General features: G+C 58.2%; 2 protein-coding genes across 2 annotated transcripts in view; one reads left to right on the top strand and one right to left on the bottom strand.

Annotated features, from left to right (window-relative positions):
* Positions 1-7884, top strand: part of ATRX (ATRX chromatin remodeler) — a 144014-nt gene extending 136130 nt beyond the window's left edge. Inside the window, exons 36-37 of the mRNA XM_076053581.1 lie at positions 56-6938; positions 7570-7884. Coding sequence (XP_075909696.1) covers positions 56-331 — 276 coding nt within the window. The 3' untranslated portion in view covers positions 332-6938; positions 7570-7884. The remainder of the gene's footprint in view (positions 1-55; positions 6939-7569) is intronic.
* A 5256-nt stretch (positions 7885-13140) lies between these two features.
* On the bottom strand, positions 13141-21880 carry LOC116955729 (uncharacterized). Its single transcript, XM_032976998.2, has 3 exons — positions 20393-21880; positions 14464-14567; positions 13141-13513 (listed from the first exon to the last, which is right to left on the bottom strand). Exons 1-3 carry the CDS (start codon positions 20865-20867, stop codon positions 13154-13156), a joined length of 939 nt encoding a protein of 312 aa, XP_032832889.2. The 5' UTR covers positions 20868-21880; the 3' UTR covers positions 13141-13153.
* Positions 21881-22125: the final 245 nt, after the last annotated feature.

Genomic DNA, 22125 nt, shown 5'->3' with positions numbered 1-22125 from the left:
CACGCGTGTACTCACCCTCTCTCCGACCACCCCCCCCCCCCCACCCACCCACCAGATCTTTCAGGCCTACCAGAGCCTGGCCCAGCAGACCGCGCAGCTCCAGGCGCAAGCCATGCTGCAGCAGCAGCAGCAGCACCAGCAGCAGCTGCTCACCATGCAGGCCGCCGCGGGCTACAGGCCGCACATGGGCGGCCTTCACGGCCTCCTGCAGCAGCAGCAGCAGCAGCAGCAGCGTGGCGGTATCGGTGTTGGCGGCGCTATGCCCGGCTCGTCCTCCGGTGTCGTGCCCCAGACGGGGGACGGCTCTCAACAGGAGCCCATTCTGCTGTGATTGTGACGGAGCCACGGGCCTAAACGTTGATTGGCCCGGGGGTGAGGGCGGGCACGGAGTGGTTGGCGGTGGGGTTTGGGGGGGGGGGGTTGGTGGGGCCACTCTGTAGGCCTCTCTGTAGGCCATCGCCGTGCCCTATCGCCGGGTCACCGCCGTCTCCCCTCGTGCTCGCCGTGGTGGGTCGGAGCGAGATGATAATCGTTTGGGGGGGGGGGGGGGGTGGGTGGCCCTAAACGCCGGGAGCTTGGCAAGTGGCCCGACCGTTGTTGTTGGGTCGCTGTGGCCTGTTTGTGCGGTGGGGGGGGGGGGGGGCGACCGTGGCCTAATTGGCAGCTCGCTGTAGGTCGGAGCGAGCTAACGTGGGTTCGCTGTGGCCTAACGTGGGCCTCAGTGGCCTAATGTTGGCCACTGTGGCCTGACACACGGCCCAGTGCGACTTTAAGTGTCAACACCGCTGCCGGCTCCATTGAGAGATTCGGCTCCGTTTGAGCCACGGGCAAAGCGCAAAACGGGGCGGCGGGTGGGGGGGCCTCGCTCCGGCCTGGCGACGTCATACAGCCTCGGGGGGGGCCCCCCCCCCCCCCCCGCCCCTCCAGGGTAGGCCATGGACGGCCTAGACGCAAACCAACCACGGGCCCCCCCCCCCCCTTCCGCCACATCCCCCCCCCCCCTCCACCCCCGATTTTTGCTACTGTATCTGTCGGCGTTGGTGCAGCATCGCCATCCAGTTTGTGTTGGCCATCACCAGGGCACTTTTGTTTTCCTTTCGGGAATGTACTCCCCCTCCCTCCCTCCCCCGCCCCGCCCCCCAATGTCGGAAGTCGTTGGTGAGGAGCTGCGGTCCAGGAGCAGCGATGGTGTCGCCTTGGTGATGTCGTCCGTGTGTTATTTTTATAAAGACCGAGATCCCAGCGGCCGTGTGCAACCGCACCGATCGCGCTCTCTCCCGCTCGCCCGGTTGCCTAGCGACCTGCGCGGCCGGTTGCCTAGCGACCTGCACGGGCGGTTGCCTAGCGACCTGCGCGGCCGGTAGCCTCGCGACCTGCGCGGCCGGTTGCCTAGCGACCTGCGCGGCCGGTTGCCTCGCGACCTGCGCGGCCGGATGCCTAGCGACCTGCTCGGCCGGTTGCCTAGCGACCTGCGCGGCCGGTTGCCTAGAGACCTGCGCGGCCGGTTGCCTCGCGACCTGCGCGGCCGGTTGCCTAGAGACCTGCGCGGCCGGTTGCCTAGCGACCAACCCTCGCGAACCGGTTGCCTTGGCAGCGGTGGACGGGGAGGCCTCTTTCCGACAGAGCGTCGATTCCGCCCGGCGTTTTGACGGCGACGGGCACGCGGGGTTTTCCCTCGACCGACGCCGAACTGCTCGCCGTTCCGCGTGACGTGACCACACCATTGCCACCATTTTTGTTTTATTTTTAATTTTATTCCCCCCCGGTAAATATTCACCGCGTTCCCGCCGCGTCACGGCAAACCGGCGGCTGTGAGGTTGAGATAAACGTGTCCAAACGATTCCGTCAGTGGTCCTGTTTCTGTGTCGTTCGTGTTCTCTTTAAACAAACCCACCACCACGTGTCTCACGCAAGTCCGGACTCTCGTCGAGATCCATAATAGACTCGCACACAGAGACCCGTAGACTCGCACAGAGACCCGTAGACTCGCACAGAGACCCGTAGACTCGCACAGAGACGCGTAGACTCGCACAGAGACCCGTAGACTCGCACAGAGACGCGTAGACTCGCACAGAGACGCGTAGACTCGCACAGAGACGCGTAGACTCGCACAGAGACGCGTAGACTCGCACAGAGACCCGTAGACTCGCACAGAGACCCGTAGACTCGCACAGAGACCCGTAGACTTCAAACAGAGGGTTGTTTCCACGGTGGTGGTGTAGCGGGTCGGTGCACCGCACTCCCGAAGTCAGAGGTCACTACCGGTTCATTTCCAATCTCCCGGCGCGGCGGTTAAAACACGACGGGTGTGGCGGAGTTTCTCAACCCTCTCTCCACCGTCGCCCGCCCGCCTCTGTGCACCCAGCAGCAGCAGCAGCGTGGGCGGTGGGTCCGGTGCGGTTGAGTCTTCAACGGGCTGGGTCGCCGTGTGGTGGTGGTGGCGGCGGCGGCGGCGTTGGGGGAGCGGTGGCGCAGCGGTCGGCGCGCGCTGCCGCCACGAATCCGGCAGCGGAGAACCCCCGAGTTCAGTTCCCCGCTCTCGCGGCCACCGGCAACACCGGTGATGGGCGATCGTCAGAAGCGGTCCTGGGGGGCCCCACCCCCCCCCCCTCCCCCCCAGGTCGACTCGGCATCAAACGACTACCGGGCACGGTGCGTAGTCAGGGGGAGACAAAGGCGGCCGAGCGTCGGTGCTTTTCCCACGCAGCCAACTTCGTTCGCCGGCCTTCATAGGCGCTGCCGCTGCTGCCGCTGTTCGCTAGCAGCACCCTTGCCTCAACAGCGGTCTGTTACGGGCTGCACGGTGGGGGGGGGCAGGGTGGTGGTGGTGGTGGTGTGGGGTGTGGTGGTGGGGGGGGGTTTGAAACCCCCCTCCACCCACCGACGGACGACGGCACAGCCGAACAAATTCGCTCGTCCGCCGATGGTCGCCGGCGTTACCGCGCTCCTCCGGGGGCCCCGTGGCCTCGCCGAGTTTGACGGGGAGCGGTCGAGCGATCGGCAAGCGAATTCGCCGGGGGGGACTCCCCCCCTCCGCCCCCCTCCCCCCCACCAGTTACCGATTTTGGACTCGCTCCGACATAACCGATCCCCGCCAAACCCCGGTGGTGTGTCACGGTAGAATTCCCCGTAACCGAGTCGACAACAGAGGGACCCTCTCCCCCCCCGCCGCATCCCTTCGTAGAGTCGAGAGGCAAAGCCCAAGGCGGCAGGAGTGCGGTGAAATGCGGGGACGCCCCCGTGAGATGTGGCGATGTGGGATTCTCCGACACCCCCCTTACCCCCCTTTCCCCCCGATACTTTTAAAGCTTGAAGTTTTGGTTTTGTTACGAGTTGTGTAAAAATTTTTTTTTTACCACAGCTCTCTCTCTCCCCCCTTTCAGTGACGTCGTCACTCCGTACGGAGTTTGTTCTCGTGAGTATTTTTTTATTTTGTCGTGCGATCGATGTTCGTTTGTGTAATGGCGACGACGACCGTCGACGCGATGGCGGAAACGTTGCCATGGCGATTTCCCCCCCTCCCCCCTCTTCCCCCCATTGGTCCAACCACCGGTCGCGGCGTGACGACTCGTCGACGCCAACCAATCGGATCTCGGGAATGGCGAAACGCGTCACAGTGAGCGCCTGCCCCGCCCCCCCGGCCGGCCCTGCTGGGCTCGGCTTGGTATACAGCCAATGGGGAAAAAAAACCCCGAGCTGTACCGTGCTGGCTCTGAGTGTTGTGGTGCGTTGCAAGTCGTAACAACACGATGGTGACGTTGACGATGAAGGATGAGGAGCGGTGGGCCGCTGCTGTTACCACACGGGCCTCGCCGGTTCCGTCCTCGCCGGCCGCCGAAAAAAACCACGACAGGCAACGAGTTCCTGGTGTGGTGTGTGGGGTGTGGTGTGTGTGTGTAGTGTGTGTGGTGTGTAGTGTGTGGTGTAGTGTGGTGTGTAGTGTGTGTGTAGTGTGTGTGGTGAGGTGTAGTGGTGTGGTGTAGTGTGTGTCTGTGTATAGCGGTGTGTGTGTGGTGTAGTGTGTGTGTATAGCGGTGTGTGGTGTAGTGTGTGTATGGCGGTGTGTGTGTGGTGTAGTGTGTGTGTGTATGGCGGTGTGTGTGTGGTGTAGTGTGTGTGTGTGGTGTAGTGTGTGTGTATGGCGGTGTGTGTGTGGTGTAGTGTGTGTGTATAGCGGTGTGTAGTGTGTGGTGTAGTGTGTGTGTATAGCGGTGTGTAGTGTGTGGTGTAGTGTGTGTGTATAGCGGTGTGTAGTGTGTGGTGTAGTGTGTATCGCGGTGTGTGGAACACAGTGGGGATGGTGGGAGGGCGGAACTTTGTTGTTGTTTGTTGTTGTTGCTGCTGCTGGCTGGAGTTGACGATGAATCGGAGCGGGATTTGTTTGGATGTTTACAAGCGAAGGAATTTATTTTCTGACGAACCCCCCCCCCAACGCGTTTGTGGGGAGGAGAGTTTTCAAATTCCCGAGACAATTGTATTGTCGTCATTGTTCACGGCGGCTCTACCATTCCAAAGGGGGTTGGGGGGGGTCAATTCGTATTCGTTTTAAATTCACTTTCACCCCCCCTCCCTTCAAACAAGTGGGACATTCCGAACACCCCTCCCCCCCCATTAGCAAGAGTTATTTGTCACTGTAATGTTGGAGTGTTCCATTTGTTTACGGGGAGTGCGTTGTTTGGAAGATTCCAACTGCGCACAACCTGTGCCGTGTTATTCCACCCCCACCGGGCCACATGCGAGCCGAGCCAGCACGGGTACGGACGCATTTTTTCGTGATTATTTTGAACCAGGTCAAGGCCCCGCTTGAGCCACTATTTAGCTCCTGGCCATCGCAGGTGACAGCTTCAGCGAGGTGGCTGATATCGATGTCGTCGTCGTCACGTGGAAAATCATATCGCTAGCGCAAATACTCCCACAAACGCGTGACGTCGATCCTAAATCTCACTCGCCCACTCATTGTCTGCCGGAACCGGGCCGGAACCGGGCCGGAACCGAGCCGGAACCGAGCTGGAACCGAGCCGTGCGTGCCTCTGAATCTGGCTCGAGTGGGGTGGTGTGGGGGGTGACGTCACGCACGGGGCGAACGCATGAAGAGCGCCTGGCCCTGCTTGGCCCCGAATCCAGATGCTCGATTGACGGAACTTAAACTTTTTTTAACCAGGTGAAGGTCCCACTGAGCTGTGTAACTTGTTTTGTTTGTTCAGAGGCGGACCTGGCCATCGCAAATGTAGAGTGGCTCTGTCGTCGTCGTCATCATCACGTGGACATTCATAGCAGATAGCCAAATCCTCTAAACGCCGTGTGATGGTGATTCAACAATGTGGTGGCGGGGGGGAGGGTGGAAATCGGGAGGACCCGGAGGAATTTCCACGGGGATGCAGAGAGAGAGAGACCGCAAACTCCAAATATACAACGGCAGGCGTCGGCAGGGTCGAACCCACGAACCACCTCCTGTATACCAGGCGAGGTAGTCAACATTTGGCCGCCGTGACACTCACCGTGACACTCACCGTGACACAGTACCACTCACCGTGACACCGTGACACGGTACCACTCACAGTGACACCGTGACACGGTACCACTCACTGTGACACCGTGACACAGTACCACTCACCGTGACACTCACCGTGGCACAGTACCACTCACCGTGACACAGTACCACTCGCCGTGACACCGTGCCACTCACCGTGACACCGTGACACGGTACCACTCACCGTGACACCGTGACACGGTACCACTCACCGTGACACCGTGACACTCACCGTGACACTCACCGTGCCACTCGCCGTGACACAGTACCACTCACCGTGACACTCACCGTGACACAGTACCACTCACCGTGACACTCACCGTGACACCGTGACACAGTACCACTCACCGTAACACCGTGACACGGTACCACTCACCGTGACACCGTGACAGTACCACTCACCATGACACAGTACCACTCGCCGTGACACTCACCGTGCCACGGTACCACTCACCGTGACACCGTGACACAGTACCACTCACCGTGACACCGTGACACTCACCGTGACACTCACCGTGACACTCACCGTGACACAGTACCACTCACCGTGACACTCACCGTGACACAGTACCACTCACCGTGACACCGTGACAGTACCACTCGCCGTGACACTCACCGTGACACTCACCGTGACACAGTACCACTCACCGTGACACAGTACCACTCACCGTGACACTCACCGTGACACGGTACCACTCACCGTGACACCGTGACAGTACCACTCACCGTGACACAGTACCACTCGCCGTGACACCGTGCCACTCACCGTGACACCGTGCCACTCACCGTGACACCGTGACAGTACCACTCACCGTGACACCGTGACACAGTACCACTCACCGTGACACCGTGCCACTCGCCGTGCCACTCGCCGGCTCTCGGGCATGGCCCGCCGCCTCCACATGTCCCACGGGGACGCTTCTCGGCCTAGACGCGTGGCGACGTTCAGTCTGCCGTGTTGGAGGGGGTGGCCTCCCCTGGGGCCCCCGCACTCTCGGCGGTGGTGGTGAACTTACTGGCGGTGGTGAGCTTACTGAGGGCGGTGGTGAGCTTGCTGAGGGCGGTGGTGAGCTTACTGAGGGCGGTGGTGAGCTTGCTGAGGGCGGTGGTGAGCTTGCTGAGGGCGGTGGTGAGCTTACTGAGGGCGGTGGTGAGCTTACTGAGGGCGGTGGTGAGCTTGCTGAGGGCGGTGGTGAGCTTACTGAGGGCGGTGGTGAGCTTACTGACGGCGGCGGTGGTGAGCTTGCTGACGGCGGCGGTGGTGAGCTTGCTGAGGGCGGTGGTGAGCTTACTGAGGGCGGTGGTGAGCTTACTGACGGCGGTGGTGAGCTTACTGGCGGCGGCGGTGGTGAGCTTGCTGAGGGCGGTGGTGAGCTTACTGAGGGCGGCGGTGAGCTTACTGAGGGTGGTGGTGAGCTTACTGACGGCGGCGGTGGTGAGCTTGCTGAGGGCGGTGGTGAGCTTGCTGAGGGCGGTGGTGAGCTTACTGAGGGCGGTGGTGAGCTTACTGAGGGCGGTGGTGAGCTTACTGACGGCGGCGGTGAGCTTACTGACGGCGGCGGTGAGCTTACTGACGGCGGCGGTGAGCTTACTGAGGGCGGCGGTGAGCTTACTGGCGGCGGTGGTGAGCTTACTGACGGCGGTGGTGAGCTTACTGGCGGCGGCGGTGAGCTTACTGGCGGCGGTGGTGAGCTTACTGGCGGCGGTGGTGAGCTTACTGAGGGCGGTGGTGAGCTTACTGACGAGGTGGTGAACTAACTGGCGGCGGTGGTGAGCTTACTGAGGGCGGTGGTGAACTTACTGAGGGCGGTGGTGAGCTTGCTGAGGGCGGTGGTGAGCTTACTGAGGGCGGTGGTGAGCTTACTGGCGGCGGTGGTGAGCTTACTGGCGGCGGTGGTGAGCTTACTGACGGCGGTGGTGAGCTTACTGAGGGCGGTGGTGAGCTTACTGACGGCGGTGGTGAGCTTACTGGCGGCGGTGGTGAGCTTACTGGCGGCGGTGGTGAGCTTACTGAGGGCGGTGGTGAGCTTACTGACGAGGTGGTGAGCTTACTGACGGTGGTGGTGAGCTTACTGAGGGCGGTGGTGAGCTTATTCTCGATTTCCATGGAGCTTGTTTTGGATTCCCCCCTCCCCTCTCTCCCCCTCCTGTTGCGGATCGGCCTCTCATATCCTCGTTTTGGGGCTGTTTACGTTTTTTTGGTTGTTGTTGAGCATGTGGCTCGCCAGGTTTGTTGTTGTTGATGATGTGGGAGATGTAAACAAACACAACAGCGATACGAAGTTGAAAGAAACTGAGAGATGATGATTATGGTAATAATAATAATAAAAACATCCCTTTTTTGAGGGCTTGTTTTTGGTGTGCGCGAGACTTTGATTTGTTAGTCGCCTGGACCCTCGCCGGTTTGTTTATGTTGACTGTGTCACTGTGTGTGTCTGTGTCACTGTGTGTGTCTGTGTCACTGTGTCACTGTGTGTGTGTCACTGTGTGTGTGTGTCACTGTGTGTCATTTAGGCTGGCCTGCCTACGATCCATCCTGGGTTTAACCAGACTGGATTGCGTGAGGAGCTCACAAATCCTTGAAAGATCTGGGCAGGGTCCCATCGGTGAGCTCCTCCGGCAGGCAAGGCTGCGATGGCTGGGTCATGTAGCCCGCATGCCCAGCCACCGCATGCCGAAACAGCTTTTGTTTGGCCGGATTGAGGGGGCTAAGCGGGCGCGGCACGGGCTAGAGAAGAGATGGAGTGATGTGGTACAGGAGGACGTGGAGCTGAGTGGACTTGCCGATGACTGGTACCAGCGGTGTCAAGATCGGCCTCTGTGGAGGAGGCTCGTGAAGGATGCTACTGGGCAGTTGGAGGCAGTCGCCCTCCAACAACAACGGAGGGCGGAGGAGCGACGCTCACAACAGCGAGCGGAGCGCCGGGTGGCTAAAGCACAGCAGGTTGGCACAGTAGGGGGCACAGGTGGTGCATCAGCCAGTCATCTCAGTCAGTCGACCCGTGGCACCTGGGTCTGCCCCGTGACCTCCTGCCAGCGGGCGTTCGACACTTCACGTGGCCTCAGGGTGCACATAGCCTGGCACAAGCGTCGTGGTGACGTCACCGCCACTTAGTGGCGAATGGCGGTTGTTGTGTCACTGTGTGTGTCTGTGTCACTGTGTCACTGTGTGTGTGTCACTGTGTGTGTGTCTGTGTCACTGTCTGTGTCACTGTGTCTGTGTCACTGTGTGTGTGTCTGTGTCACTGTGTGTGTGTCTGTCACTGTGTGTGTCACTGTGTGTGTCACTGTGTCTGTGTCACTGTGTCTGTGTCACTGTGTCTGTGTCACTGTGTCTGTGTCACTGTGTCTGTGTCACTGTGTGTGTGTCTGTGTCACTGTGTGTCTGTGTCACTGTGTGTGTGTCAATGTATGTGTCGCTGTGTCTGTGTCACTGTGTGTGTCTGTGTCACTGTGTGTGTGTCACTGTGTGTGTGTGACTGTGTGTGTGTCGCTGTGTGTGTCACTGTGTGTGTGTCGCTGTGTGTGTGTCACTGTGTGTGTGTCATTGACACACAGACTGACAAACACACAGACTGATGCAGACACAGACTGACACTACCCGAAAACTGTAGGAATGTGTGTGTCTTATGGGTTGGTGAAATCGCGTGTCTGTGTGTATGGGTTGGTGAAATCGCGTGTCTGTGTGTGTGTCTGTGTGTGTGTGTCTATGGGTTGGTGAATCGCGTGTGTGTGTGTCTATGGGTTGGTGAAATCGCGTGTCTGTGTGTGGGAGCGGTTAGCGCGCTGAACTACGAACCCAGGCCACCCGAGTTCGATTCCCGCTCACGGCCACACCACCGGTGACGATTATCTGAATTGGTCCTGGGCCTCCCCCAGGTCGACTGAGCCTCAAATTAGTACCTGGTGCGGTGTGTAGTAAACATCGTCACTGGGGAGACAAAGGCGGCCGGGCGTGGTACTGGCCACCCACCTCCTCGTGTGCCGTGCCGGCCTTCATAGGTGCTGCTCGCTAACAGCACTTGCCCCTACAGTCTGTGAAGGCAACACGGGGGAGCTTTGTCTCTGCGATGCGAGTGAGTCTGTTGTCAAATCCTCTCAACATCTCCCCCGAGAGGTAACGTGATGACGCCTTATTAGGGAATCCACCGCGCGCATTGAGATGGCAGAGAGATAGGACGGGATTCCTGCCCCCAGTACACATTACCTGGCCAGCACACCTGGTGCGGTGTGTCTGTGTGTGCGCGCGTGTGTGTACACGCACACGTGTCCACACACACACGTACACACACACACGTGTCCACAACACGCGCGAGTACACACGCGCGCGTACACAAACACGTGTACACACACACGTGTCTACACACACCTGTCCACACACGCGCACGTACACACACACGTGTCTGTGTGTGGTAGTGGGGAGCGTCAGCGGGTAAGCGCTACGCTCCGAACCCGGCAACCCGAGTTCGATTCGCACTCACGGCCTCCCCTAGGTCGACTAAGCCTCAAACGAGAACCTGGTGCGGTGTGTAGTAAACATCGCCACTAGGGAGACAAAGGCGGCCGGGCGTGCTTGGTGCTGGCCACCCACCCCCTCGTGTGCCGTGCCGGCCTTCACAGGTGCTGCTACTCGCTCACAGCACTTGCCCCTACAGTCTGTTGAGGCTACACGGGGGATCTTTGACTTTGGTGCACAGATCCCCCGTGTAGCCTGTAACACTTGGGGGTCAAGTGCTGTTTGCGAGCACCTCTGGAGGCCGGCATTGGTGGCAAGCGAGGGGGGTGATGTGGCCAGAAACCACGCCCGGCCGCCTTTGTCTCTCTCACCCACGGAATCCCGGGGGGGGGGGAAATCACGCAGGCCCGCGGCTTGTAGTCGTGATCATAAAACCAATTTAATAAATACAAAAATAAATATTTGTACACGCATCTTGAGAGAGAGAGAAGGGCTTGACATGGCGGGTGGCACTTAAGTCAAAGACGCGAACGGAAAGGATCTTAACTTACCAATAAATATATCTTAAGGGTTGCGACAAAGCTAAGGACGGAAGGATAAAAAAAATCATTAAAAGTTATTAGTTGCGTACGATGTTGTCCTCGTGACTTGGAACAAGCGTTTAAAGTTAACACGTGGAGCCTTCTGCAGCCCAGAATGATCATCACGATCATCATCACGATCATCATCACGATCATCATCACGATCATCATCATCGTCTCAGCGGGTTCGTGTGGTGAGTGAGTCCACGTGGTGGTGATCCCGGATATCACGAACGCCTGCAAGGGGACTCACAAATGACGAAGGCTGCCCCCTCCAGAACAGACTGCCGTTAACGAGCGCCAGCCCACGAACACCACCTCCCGGCCGCCTTTGTCTCTCCCCCCCCCCCCCCCCCCCCGGGTTCACACGCGCACACCGCACCAGGTACCCGTTTGAGGCTCAGTCGACCTGGGCTCGGAGCCCAGATACCGGGTCCGGCAGATGATCGTCACGTGGTTTTCAGCGGGCGGGCAGCTGTGAATCAAACGTGTGCCCGGTGCAGCGCTAACCACTGCGCCACCGCTCCCCTCGATTGTTCACTCCCTCACCACCCCCCCCCTCCTCACCCCGCACCGCCCTCACCGAGAGCTCGACGCGATCGGCACGGTTCGGCCACGTGCGGTGCGAAAGAAGTTCAAGGCACGCGCACTCAGTGGGTGGTGGAGGGCATGGCGACACGAACATCGAGCCATCAGAACAGCGAGAGCGTGGGGGCCCCTTGCCCCAGAAGTCCACGGCTCTGTCGCGATCCGGCGGAGGTCATCCAGGAGGTCATCGAGGTCATCCAGGTGTCTTCCGGGGGTCATCTGGTAGGTCATCCAGGAGGTCATCCAGATGTCTTCCGGGGGTCATCTGGGAGGTCATCCTGGGGTCATCCAGGAGGTTATCTAGGGGTCATCCGGGAGGCCATCCAGGGGTCATCCTGGAGATCGTCCAGGGGTCATCCGGGAGGTCATCCGGGGGTCATCCAGGGGTCATCTAGGAGGTCATCCGGGGGGTCATCCGGGGGTCATCCAGGAGGTTATCCAGGGGTCATCCGGGAGGCCATCCAGGGGTCATCCTGGAGATCGTCCAGGGGTCATCCGGGAGGTCATCCGGGAGGTTATCCGGGGGTCATCCAGGGGTGATCTAGGGGTCATCCAGGAGGCCATCAAGGAGGTCATCAAGGGGGTCATCTAAGGGTCGTCCATGGATTACCCGGGGGGAGGTCATCCGATCTCAGGCGTCGTGAGTCTGGGTTGGTCTTCAGGTGCGCGGTCACCACCCAGGCCCTCGCCAGGTGCCGTAGGCGTGGTGGGTCGGGTGGGGTGCGAGACATCTTGTGGCAACGGCGTCTTAGCTCCTCCCCCATCATCATCAGAAGTTCATCCACCACCCCCCTCCTCTCCCCCAGCAGTAACAAACAAAGACAAAGACCCCCCGTGTAGCCTGTAACAGACTGTCGGGGCAAGTGCTGTTAGCGAGCAGCACCTATGAAGGCCGGCACTGTGGCGCACGAGGGGGTGGGTGGCCAGCAACACGCCCGGCCGCCTTTGTCTCCCCAGTTTACTACACACCGCACCAGGTACTCATTTGAGGCTGAGTAGATCGAGCGGAGGCCCAGGACCGGTTCAGAGAATCGTCACCGGTGGTGTTGGTGGCCGTGAGCGGGAATCGAACTCGGGTCGCCGGGTTCGGAGCGCAGCGTAGCGCTAACCGCTGCACCACCGCTCCCCTCAACAACAACAACAGCAGCAGCCGCCATTCGCTACTAAGTGGCGGTGACGTCACCGCGGCGCTTGTTGTGCCAGGCTAGGTGCACGTGAAGGCCACGTGAAGTGTCGAACGCCCGCCGGCAGGAGGTCACGGGGCAGACCCAGCAGGTGCCACGGGCCGACTGACTGAGATGACTGGCAGATGCACCACCTGTGCCCCCTACTGTGCTACGCGTACACACACACGTGTGTACACACGTGTGTGTGTACACACGCGTTTACACACACGGAGCCCCCCGAATCCATTGGAGAAAGAATACAAGTTTGGCTAGCTGGCTGGCTAACTGGCCGCCTGACTGACTAGCTGGCTGGCTAACTCACCGGCCATCTGACTGCCTAGCCGGCTGGTTGGCTGCCTTGCCGGCTGGCTGACTGTCTAGCTGGCTGTCTGACTGCCTAGCTGGCTGTCTGACTGCCTAGCTGGCTGGCTGACTGCCTAGCTGGCTGACTGCCTAGCTGGCTGACTGACTGCCTAGCTGGCTGGCTGTCTGACTGGCTGGCTGACTGCCTGGCTGGCTGACTGCCTGGCTGGCTGGCTGACTGCCTAGCTGCCTGGCTGACTGCCTAGCTGCCTGGCTGGCTGACTGCCTAGCTGGCTGGCTGACCGCCTAGCTGGCTGGCTGTCTGACTGCCTAGCTGGCTGGCTGTCTGACTGCCTAGCTGGCTGGCTGTCTGACTGCCTAGCTGGCTAGCTGGCTGTCTGACTGGCTAGCTGGCTGTCTGACTGCCTGGCTGGCTGTCTGTCTGGCTGGCACTGACGAACGGCTCCGGTCCTATCCCCCCCCACCCACCCCCCCAAAAAAAAAAAACCCCGAAAATCTCCGGACCCGTTCAGGTGTTGTCAAGTTTGTCCGCCGCTCGCTGTTGAACCGGGCCGCTCCTCTCCAGAGGCTGCTGCTGCGGCTGCTGCTGCGGCTGCTGCCGCTGCTGCTGCCGCAGATGTTGCGGCTGCTGCTGCGGCTGCTGCTGCTGCCGACGCTGCTGAGGCTGCTGCGCCACGTGTCTGGGCAGGAAGTGCGCGAAGCGCTGCGTGCGTCGCGTCCGCGTGGCGTCGCGCGCGCTGCCGTCTCGGTTGAGCGCCAGGTAGAGGCGCCTCCCACTCGGCCGCTGTCGGTGGAGGCTGGAGGAGTAAGTGTTGTACCAGTTCTCCTCGAACTCTTCCTTGAAGACGCACTCCGCACTCAGCTGCGTCTACAGGGAGAGATCGGGTGGTGGTGATGGTGTTGGTGGTGATGTTGGTGTTGGTGTTGTTGATGGGGGTGGTGATGGTGTTGTTGGTGGTGGTGGTGATGATGGTGTTGTTGATGGGGGTGGTGGTGTTGATGATAATGATGGTGATGGTGGTGGTGATGATGTTGTTGATGGGGGTGGTGGTGGTGATGGTGTTGTTGATGGGGGTGGTGGTGGTGATGGTGTTGTTGATGGGGGTGGTGGTGGTGATGGTGTTGTTGATGGGGGTGGTGGTGGTGATGATGGTGTTGTTGGTGGTGGTGATGGTGTTGATGATAATGATGGTGATGGTGGGGGTGATGATGATGGTGTTTATGATGATGTTGGTGATGGTGTTGATGGTGGTGTTGATGGTGGTGGTGGTGGTGATGATGGTGTTGTTGGTGGTGGTGATGGTGTTGATGATAATGATGGTGATGGTGGGGGTGATGATGATGGTGTTTATGATGATGTTGGTAATGGTGTTGATGGTGGTGATGATGGTGGTGATGATGGTGGTGATGATGGTGGTGAAGATGGTGTTGATGATGATGATGGTGTTGATGGTGTTGATGGTGATGATGGTGATGATGGTGGTGATGGTGATGATGGTGGTGATGATGGTGGTGGTGATGGTGTTGATGATGGTGGTGATGGTGTTGATGATGATGGTGTTTATGATGATGTTGGTGATGGTGTTGATGGTGGTGATGATGGTGGTGATGATGGTGTTGATGATGGTGTTGATGATGGTGGTGATGATGATGGTGTTGATGATGATGGTGTTGATGATAATGATGGTGTTGATGGTGATGATGATGGTGATGATGGTGCTGATGGTGGTGATGATGGTGTTGATGATAATGATGGTGTTGATGATAATGATGGTGTTGATGATGGTGTTGATGATGGTGCTGATGGTGATGTCTCACCGCTCCATAGAGCTCCCCTCTGTCGTTCATGGCCAAGAATCTGCCGGTGTCCACCCCACGGATGCTCACCAGGCCCACGGCGATGCTGAAGAACTCCAGTATGCCTGGGGAAAACACAGTGCCAACGTTGCTGCAACGTTGCTGCAACGTTGGTTCAACTACACGCCGACGTCGAACCAACGTTGGTTCAACCACACGCCGACGTCGAACCAACGTTGGTTCAACCACACGCCGATGTTGAACCAACGTTGGTTCAACTACACGCCGACGTTGAACCAACGTTGGTTCAACGTTGGACCAACGTACGAGATAGCTGCGAGCGATTAGCAGCAGCAGTCTATGAAGGGCGTCAGAGTGGCACACGAGGGGCTGAGTTGTGGACAGACACCGACCAACTTCGACCTGTCAACTCCAGCCTCCCTGCCCCTCTCCTCCCTACGAGATGTTGACTACCTCGCCTGGTCTGCAGGAGGACCTGGGTTCGATCCCTACTTGTGTGTGTGTGTCTCTCTCATCATCATCACAGTGGCTAGGAGATGTTAACTACCTCGCCTGGTATACAGGAGGTCGTGGGTTCGATCCCGACCCTGATGATGCCTGCTGCTGTATATTTGTGTGTCTCTCTGTCCCCGTGGTCGCGTGGATTTTTCTCCGGATCCCCTGGAGTTTCCCCCTCCACGTGTAAAATCTACATCAAGCGTTTAGAGTAATTTTGGGCTGCTACTCTACATATGTACATTGATAAGCCCACTTCGTCGAGATTCGAGCAACATAGAAGTTCAGTGGGGGTCTTACCTGGTCAAATAAAATAATAGTTTAGTAGTTTATATAGTTTGCCTTCGTCTCTCCCTCCTCTCTGCCTCGTTCCCCCTCTCCCCCACCCCCCATCCTCCCTCTCCCCCACCCTCCATCCTCCCTCTCCCCCACCCTCCATCCTCCCTCTCCCCCACCCTCCATCCTCCCTCTCCCCCACCCTCCATCCTCCCTCTCCCCCACCCCCCATCCTCCCTCTCCCCCACCATCCTCCTACCCTCGCCGCCGTCTTCTTAACCCTTCAATTCGCTCTCCCTCACCCCCTCTTCCAGGATAAAGATTCTGATAACACTCTCACTCTCACCCACACACACACCCACACACTCACACACTCACCCACACACTCACCCACACTCTCACCCACACACTCACCCACACACTCACCCACACCCTCACCCACACACTCACCCACACACTCACCCACTCACCCACACACTCACCCACACACTCACCCACACACTCACACACTCACCCACACACTCACCCACACACCCACACACTCACCCACACACTCACCCACGCTCTCACCCACGCTCTCACCCACGCACTCACCCACACACTCACCCACACTCTCACCCACACTCTCACCCACACTCTCACCCACACTCTCACCCACACACTCACCCACACACTCACCCACCCACTCACCCACCCACTCACCCACACACTCACCCACACACTCACCCACCCACTCACCCACCCACTCACCCACACACCAACCTACACACTCACCCACTCACCCACACTCTCACCCACACACTCTCCTTCACTCTCACGCACACACTCACCCACACTCTCACCCACACACTCACCCACACACTCACCCACACACTCACCCACACTCTCACCCACACTCTCACCCACACACTCACCCACACACTCACCCACACACTCACCCACACACTCACCCACACATCAACCCACACACTCACCCACTCATTCACTCACCCACCCACTCTCCTTCACTCTCACCCACACTCTCACCCACCCACCCAGTCAGGTGACGCAGCAGCGCGTGCTCATTAACCATACTTCACCACTCCGTTCACTGCCGTGGGAATTGCGGGGGAGGGGGGGGGCGTTCGTCTATCGCAAGTCGACGGAGAGACGCGGAATCAGCTCGCTGGTGTTGTGATCAGTGTCGTTTTCCTTACCCCAAGCACCTCCGATCAGCACGGTTGGCTACGCACGGTGTGAAAGAAGTTCAGCATACGTACATAGACTTACACAGAGACCCATAGACTCACACAGAGACCCATAGCCTCACACCGAGACCCATAGACTCACACTGAGACCTACAGACTCACACAGAGACCCATAGACTCACACTGAGACCCACAGACTCACACAGAGACCCATAGACTCACACAGAGACCCACAGACTCACACAGAGACCCATAGTCTCACACGGAGACCCACCGACTCACACAAAGACCCATAGACGCACACGCGGTTGGCTACGTACGGTGCAAGCGAAGCGTCGCCGTGTCACGGAGACGCTTTGCTCGCTGAGCCACGGGTCCCCGGTTATGCCCATCATCGGTTCCAGGCCCCTCTCGCGAACTTCCTCCTACCGCTACTACGACAGTGCTACGCCACTTTCAATTTACATCAGCCACGCTGGATATCACAAATTGAGGGCTACAGAGAGACGGCGCTCTTCGTCGTGGCCACGTGGACATTCCCAACAGCAGCAGCATGGAGAGAGAGACACGCAAACTCCAAATATACAGCAGCAGCAGGCGTCGTCAGTGTCGGGATTGAATCCACGACCTCCTGTAGACATGGCGAGGTAGTTAACATCTCACCACGGAGAGAGAGAGACACGCAAACTCCAAATATACAGCAGCAGCAGCAGGCGTGGTCAGTGTCGGGATTGAACCCACGACCTCCTGTATACCAGGCGAGGTAGTTAACATCTCACCACGGTATTACAACGCAGGTCGATGCGATCTCCAGGCGCGGCAGTTACAACAGCGGTACGAGTTACAGAGATGGGTGGCCAGCACCACGCCCGACCGCCTTTGTCTCCCTAGTGGTTATGTTTTTATCCACCGCACCAGTTACTCATTTGAGGCTGAGTCGACCTAGGGGAGGCCCAGGACCGGTTCAGATAATCGTCACCGGTGTTGACCGTGAGCAGGAATTGAACCCGGATCGCCAGGTTCATAGCGCAGCGCGCTAACCGCTACACGCACATAGAGACACATACATACACGCACACACGTGTCAACACGTCACGCACACTACACTAAGCCTACACACAAACACACTTACACCTTCACATACACATACACACACACGTGTCACCACATCTAGCACACTGTATTGTGCACACACATACACATACACCTACATGTATACACACACACATACACCTACATGTATACACACACACTTACACAGACACCTACATGTATACACAAACAAAGACAAAGATCCACCATATAGCCTTAACAGACTGTAGGGTCAAGTGCTGTTAGCGAGCACCTATGAAGGTACACCTACATGTATACACACACACTTACACACAGACACCTACATGTATACACACAACAACAACCGGCATTCGCCACTAAGTGGCAGTGACGTCACCACGACGCTTGTGCCAGGCCATGTGCACCTTGAGGCCACGTGAAGTGTCGAACGCCCGCTGGCAGGAGGTCACGGGGCAGACCCAGGTGCCACGGGTCGACTGACTGAGATGACTGGCTGATGCACCACCTGTGCCCCCTACTGTGCCAACTCGCTGCGTTTTATCCGCCCCGGCGCTCCGCTCGTTGTTGTGAGCGTCGCTCCTCCGCCCTCCGTTGTTGCTGGAGGGCGACTGCCTCCAACTGCCCAGTAGACTCCTCAAGGTGCACCTAGCCTGGCACTGCCCCAGTAGCCTTCACAAGGTGCACCTAGCCTAGCACTGTCCCCAGTAGCCTCCTCATGGTGCACCTAGCCTGGCACTGTCCCAGTAGCCTCAAGGTGCACCTAGCTTAGCACTGCCCCAGTAGCATTGTGCTTTATGAGCCTCCTCTTCCCACAGAGGCCGATCTTGACACCGCTGGTAGCGGTCATCGGCAAGTCCACTCAGCTCCACGTCCTCCTGTACCACATCACTCCATCTCTTCTCTAGCCCGTGCCACTCACCCACTCACTCACCCATCCACCCACCCACTCACCCATCACTTCTCTAGCCCGTGTCACTCCCCCACCCACTCACTGACCCATCCACACACTCACTCACCCACTCACCTATCACTCCATCTGTTCTCTAGCCCGTGTCACTCAACCACTCACTTACCCATCCACACACTCACTCACCCACTCACCCATCACGCCATCACTTCTCTAGCCCGTGTCACTCACTCACCCATCCACTCACTCACTCACCCACTCACCCACCCACTCACGCATCACTTCTCTAGCCCGTGTCACTCACTCACTCACTCACCCACCCACTCACCCATCACTTCTCTAGCCCGTGTCACTCACCCACCCACCCACTCACCCATCACTTCTCTAGCCCGTGTCACTCACTCACCCACCCACCCACTCACCCATCACTTCTCTAGCCCGTGTCACTCACCCACCCACTCACCCATCACTTCTCTAGCCCGTGTCACTCACCCACCCACTCACTCACCCACCCACCCACTCACCCATCACTTCTCTAGCCCGTGTCACTCACCCACCCACTCACCCATCACTTCTCTAGCCCGTGTCACTCACCCACTCACTCACCCACCCACCCACTCACTCCATCACTTCTCTAGCCCGTGTCACTCACCCACGCACTCACCCACTCACCCATCACTCCATCTCTTCTCTAGCCCGTGCCGCGCCCGTTTAGCTCCCTCTCTATACGGCCAAACGGAAGCTGCTTGGGGCATGCGGTGGCTGGGCATGCGGGCTACGTGACACAGCCAACGCGGCCTCGCCTGCCGGAGGAACTTACCGATGGGAATGTGTCCAGATCTTGAAAGGATCTGTGGAGCTCCTCAACACATTCCAGCCTGCAGGTTCAACGGAGGATGGATCGTGGGCAGGCCAGAACCCGAGTGTTTAAAACCGGCGAAATATGTTCCATGTATATAGGGGGGGGGGGGGGGGGAGATGAGTCCACGTTTCGCAAGTGTAGACAAGGGATGGTCATCTGCCGTGGCCGAGAAGACCCGAAGCTTCGTACGGAGGAGCGACAGGCCAGGTAGCTTCCACACGACATTACAGCAGGCGACGAAAAGATGAATTCCGCTCGACCGATTCGGAGTGACACCTCCGCTACCAAAGCGGAGCCGCTCGTAAGGACGCTGCCCAGGCTACGGGAATTCCTCCACTCTCTCCACAACTGCCTCTCAAACAAAGACAAAGGTCACCCGTGTAGCTTGTCACACACTGTTGGGGCAAGTGCTGTTAGCGAGCAGCACCTATGGAGGCCGACACGCCACGCGAGGGGGTTTGTGGACAGCACCACGCCCGGCCGCCTTTGTCTCCCCAGTGGTCATGTTCACTACACACCGCACCAGGTACTCGTTTGAGGCTGAGTCGTCCTAGAGGAGACCCAGGACCGGTTCAGATAATCGTCACCGGTGTTGGTGGCCGTGAGCGGGAATCGAACCCGGGTCCATCTCACAGTCCATCTTATAGTCCATCTTATAGTCCACATCACGGTCAATCTCATAGTCAATCTCACAGTCAATCTCATAGTCAATCTCACGGTCAATCTCACGGTCAATCTCATAGTCAATCTCACAGTCAATCTCACGGTCAATCTCATAGTCAATCTCATAGCCAATCTCATAGTCAATCTCACAGTCAATCTCACGGTCAATCTCACAGTCAATCTCACAGTCAATCTCACGGTCAATCTCACAGTCAATCTCACGGTCAATCTCATGGTCAATCTCACAGTCAAGCTCATGGTCAATCTCACAAGTCAATCTCACAGTCAATCTCATGGTCAATCTCACAGTCAATCTCACAGTCAATCTCACGGTCAATCTCACGGTCAATCTCGTAGTCGATCTCACAGCCCAACCACCATGTCACAGTCCACATCGCCAAGTAGTCCATCCCACGGCAGTACTCTCCCCCCCACCCACCCCACCCCACCCACCCCACCCCGTACCGAATCTGCTGTGGTCCCTGCGAGTCCCACGTATGGTTCCGTTGGCGAGGATCTCGAGGTGATGTCCCGTGCGGCAGTAGAGCTGCCGCCTCCTGATCACGCCGCCCTGCAAGTGCGACACGTCGCTGAGGCCCAGCAGGGCGCCCAGAGAAGAGACACCAGCTCCCTGCTCCACCTTGTCCTCCTCGAACCTCCTCCTGTTGTTGTTGTTGTTGTGCTGATGATGGTGATGATGGTGGTGGTGATGCTGCTGGTGGCGGTTGTTGTTGTTGTTGTTGTGATGGCTTTTCTTCTGCTTCTGATGGTGATGATGATGATGTTGTTGTTGTTGCTGCTGGTGGTGGTGTTGGTGGTGTTGGACATCTTGAGGTGGGACCAGCAGGAGATGGTCGCGGTACTGGACGAGTGGAGGCACGGGAGGCAGCATCAAGGTGACGCCTCCTGCCGCCAGAGCGCCTACGGCGAGCGGAGCCATCGTGAAATCTTCACGGTGGCGGTGGCGGTGGTGGTGGCGATGATGATACTGATGATGATGATGATAGTGATGATACTGATGGTACTGATGATGAGGATAGTGATGATTGTGATTATGATAATGAGAGTGATGACAATGTTGTTGTGGTTGCTCGTGTTGTTGATGTTGGTGTCGATGATGATGATGTTGTTGTTGTTCTCGCTGCGTATCTAAAGGTCACATCTTAACCTACAACTCCTTGCCACTTCAGTAAACACCAAAAACATCAACGTCGAACTCAGCCCATGAGCTGTGGGCGAATCTCACAGGAGCAGTGCATAAAGGTGGTGCAGGTGGTGGTAGTGGTGAGGATGATGGTGGTGATGGTGATGACGGTGGTGGTGATGATGGTGGTGACGGTGGTGATGGTGACACAGATGGTGTGCAGTAGGACATCACATCATGGCAAAGGTTCGAGCAGTTACTCACGGGGAGACACGGGGGAGTTAGAGAGAGACACGGGGGAGTTAGAGAGAGACACGGAGAGAGACACGGGGAGTTAGAGGGAGACAGGGAGAGAGACACGGGGGAGTTAGAGAGACACGGGGAGAGACACGGGGAGTTAGAGAGAGACAGGGAGAGAGACACGGAGAGAGACACGGGGAGTTAGAGAGAGACACGGAGAGAGACACGGGGAGTTAGAGAGAGACACGGGGAGAGACACGGGGAGAGACACGGGGAGTTAGAGAGACACACGGGGAGTTAGAGAGAGACACGGAGAGAGACACGGGAGAGACACGGGGAGTTAGAGAGAGACACGGGGAGTTAGAGAGAGACACGGAGAGAGACACGGGGGAGTTAGAGAGAGACACGGGGAGAGACACGGAGAGAGACACGGGGGAGTTAGAGAGAGACAGGGAGAGAGACACGGAGAGAGACACAGGGGAGTTAGAGGGAGACGCGGGGACAGCCGGAGACTCTGCGGGTCCCACACAGGTGCGCTGTGACGTCACTAGAGAGGAACTCTCTCAGACACGCCCACAGACAGCCTCACTCCTCCCCCTCTCTCAGACACGCCCAAGACAGCCTCACTCCTCCCCCTCTCTCAAGACACGCCCACAGACAGCCTCACTCCCCCCTCTCTCAAGACACGCCCACAGGCAGCCTCACTCTCCCCTCTCTCAGACACGCCCACAGACAGCCTCACTCCTCCCCTCTCTCAAGACACGCCCACAGACAGCCTCACTCTCCCCCTCTCTCAAGACACGCCCACAGACAG

Source organism: Petromyzon marinus, chromosome 61 (assembly GCF_048934315.1).
Source record: "Petromyzon marinus isolate PM22_M1 ecotype Great Lakes invasive population chromosome 61, UKy_Petmar_22M1.pri1.0, whole genome shotgun sequence".
Lineage (NCBI taxonomy): Eukaryota > Metazoa > Chordata > Hyperoartia > Petromyzontiformes > Petromyzontidae > Petromyzon > Petromyzon marinus.
Note: the sequence above shows the minus strand (reverse complement) of the source record. Positions and strands in the feature narration are given on the sequence as shown.

Excerpts from the sequence above, each read along its gene's own strand:
- LOC116955729 (XM_032976998.2), bottom strand. The coding sequence starts at position 20,867 with ATGGCTCCGCTCGCCGTAGGCGCTCTGGCGGCAGGAGGCGTCACCTTG. Across the intron at positions 14,568-20,392 it reads CAGGGACCACAGCAGATTCG|GCATACTGGAGTTCTTCAGC; the intron begins GTACGGGGTGGG and ends TGTTTTCCCCAG. Across the intron at positions 13,514-14,463 it reads GAGGGGAGCTCTATGGAGCG|ACGCAGCTGAGTGCGGAGTG; the intron begins GTGAGACATCAC and ends CTCTCCCTGTAG.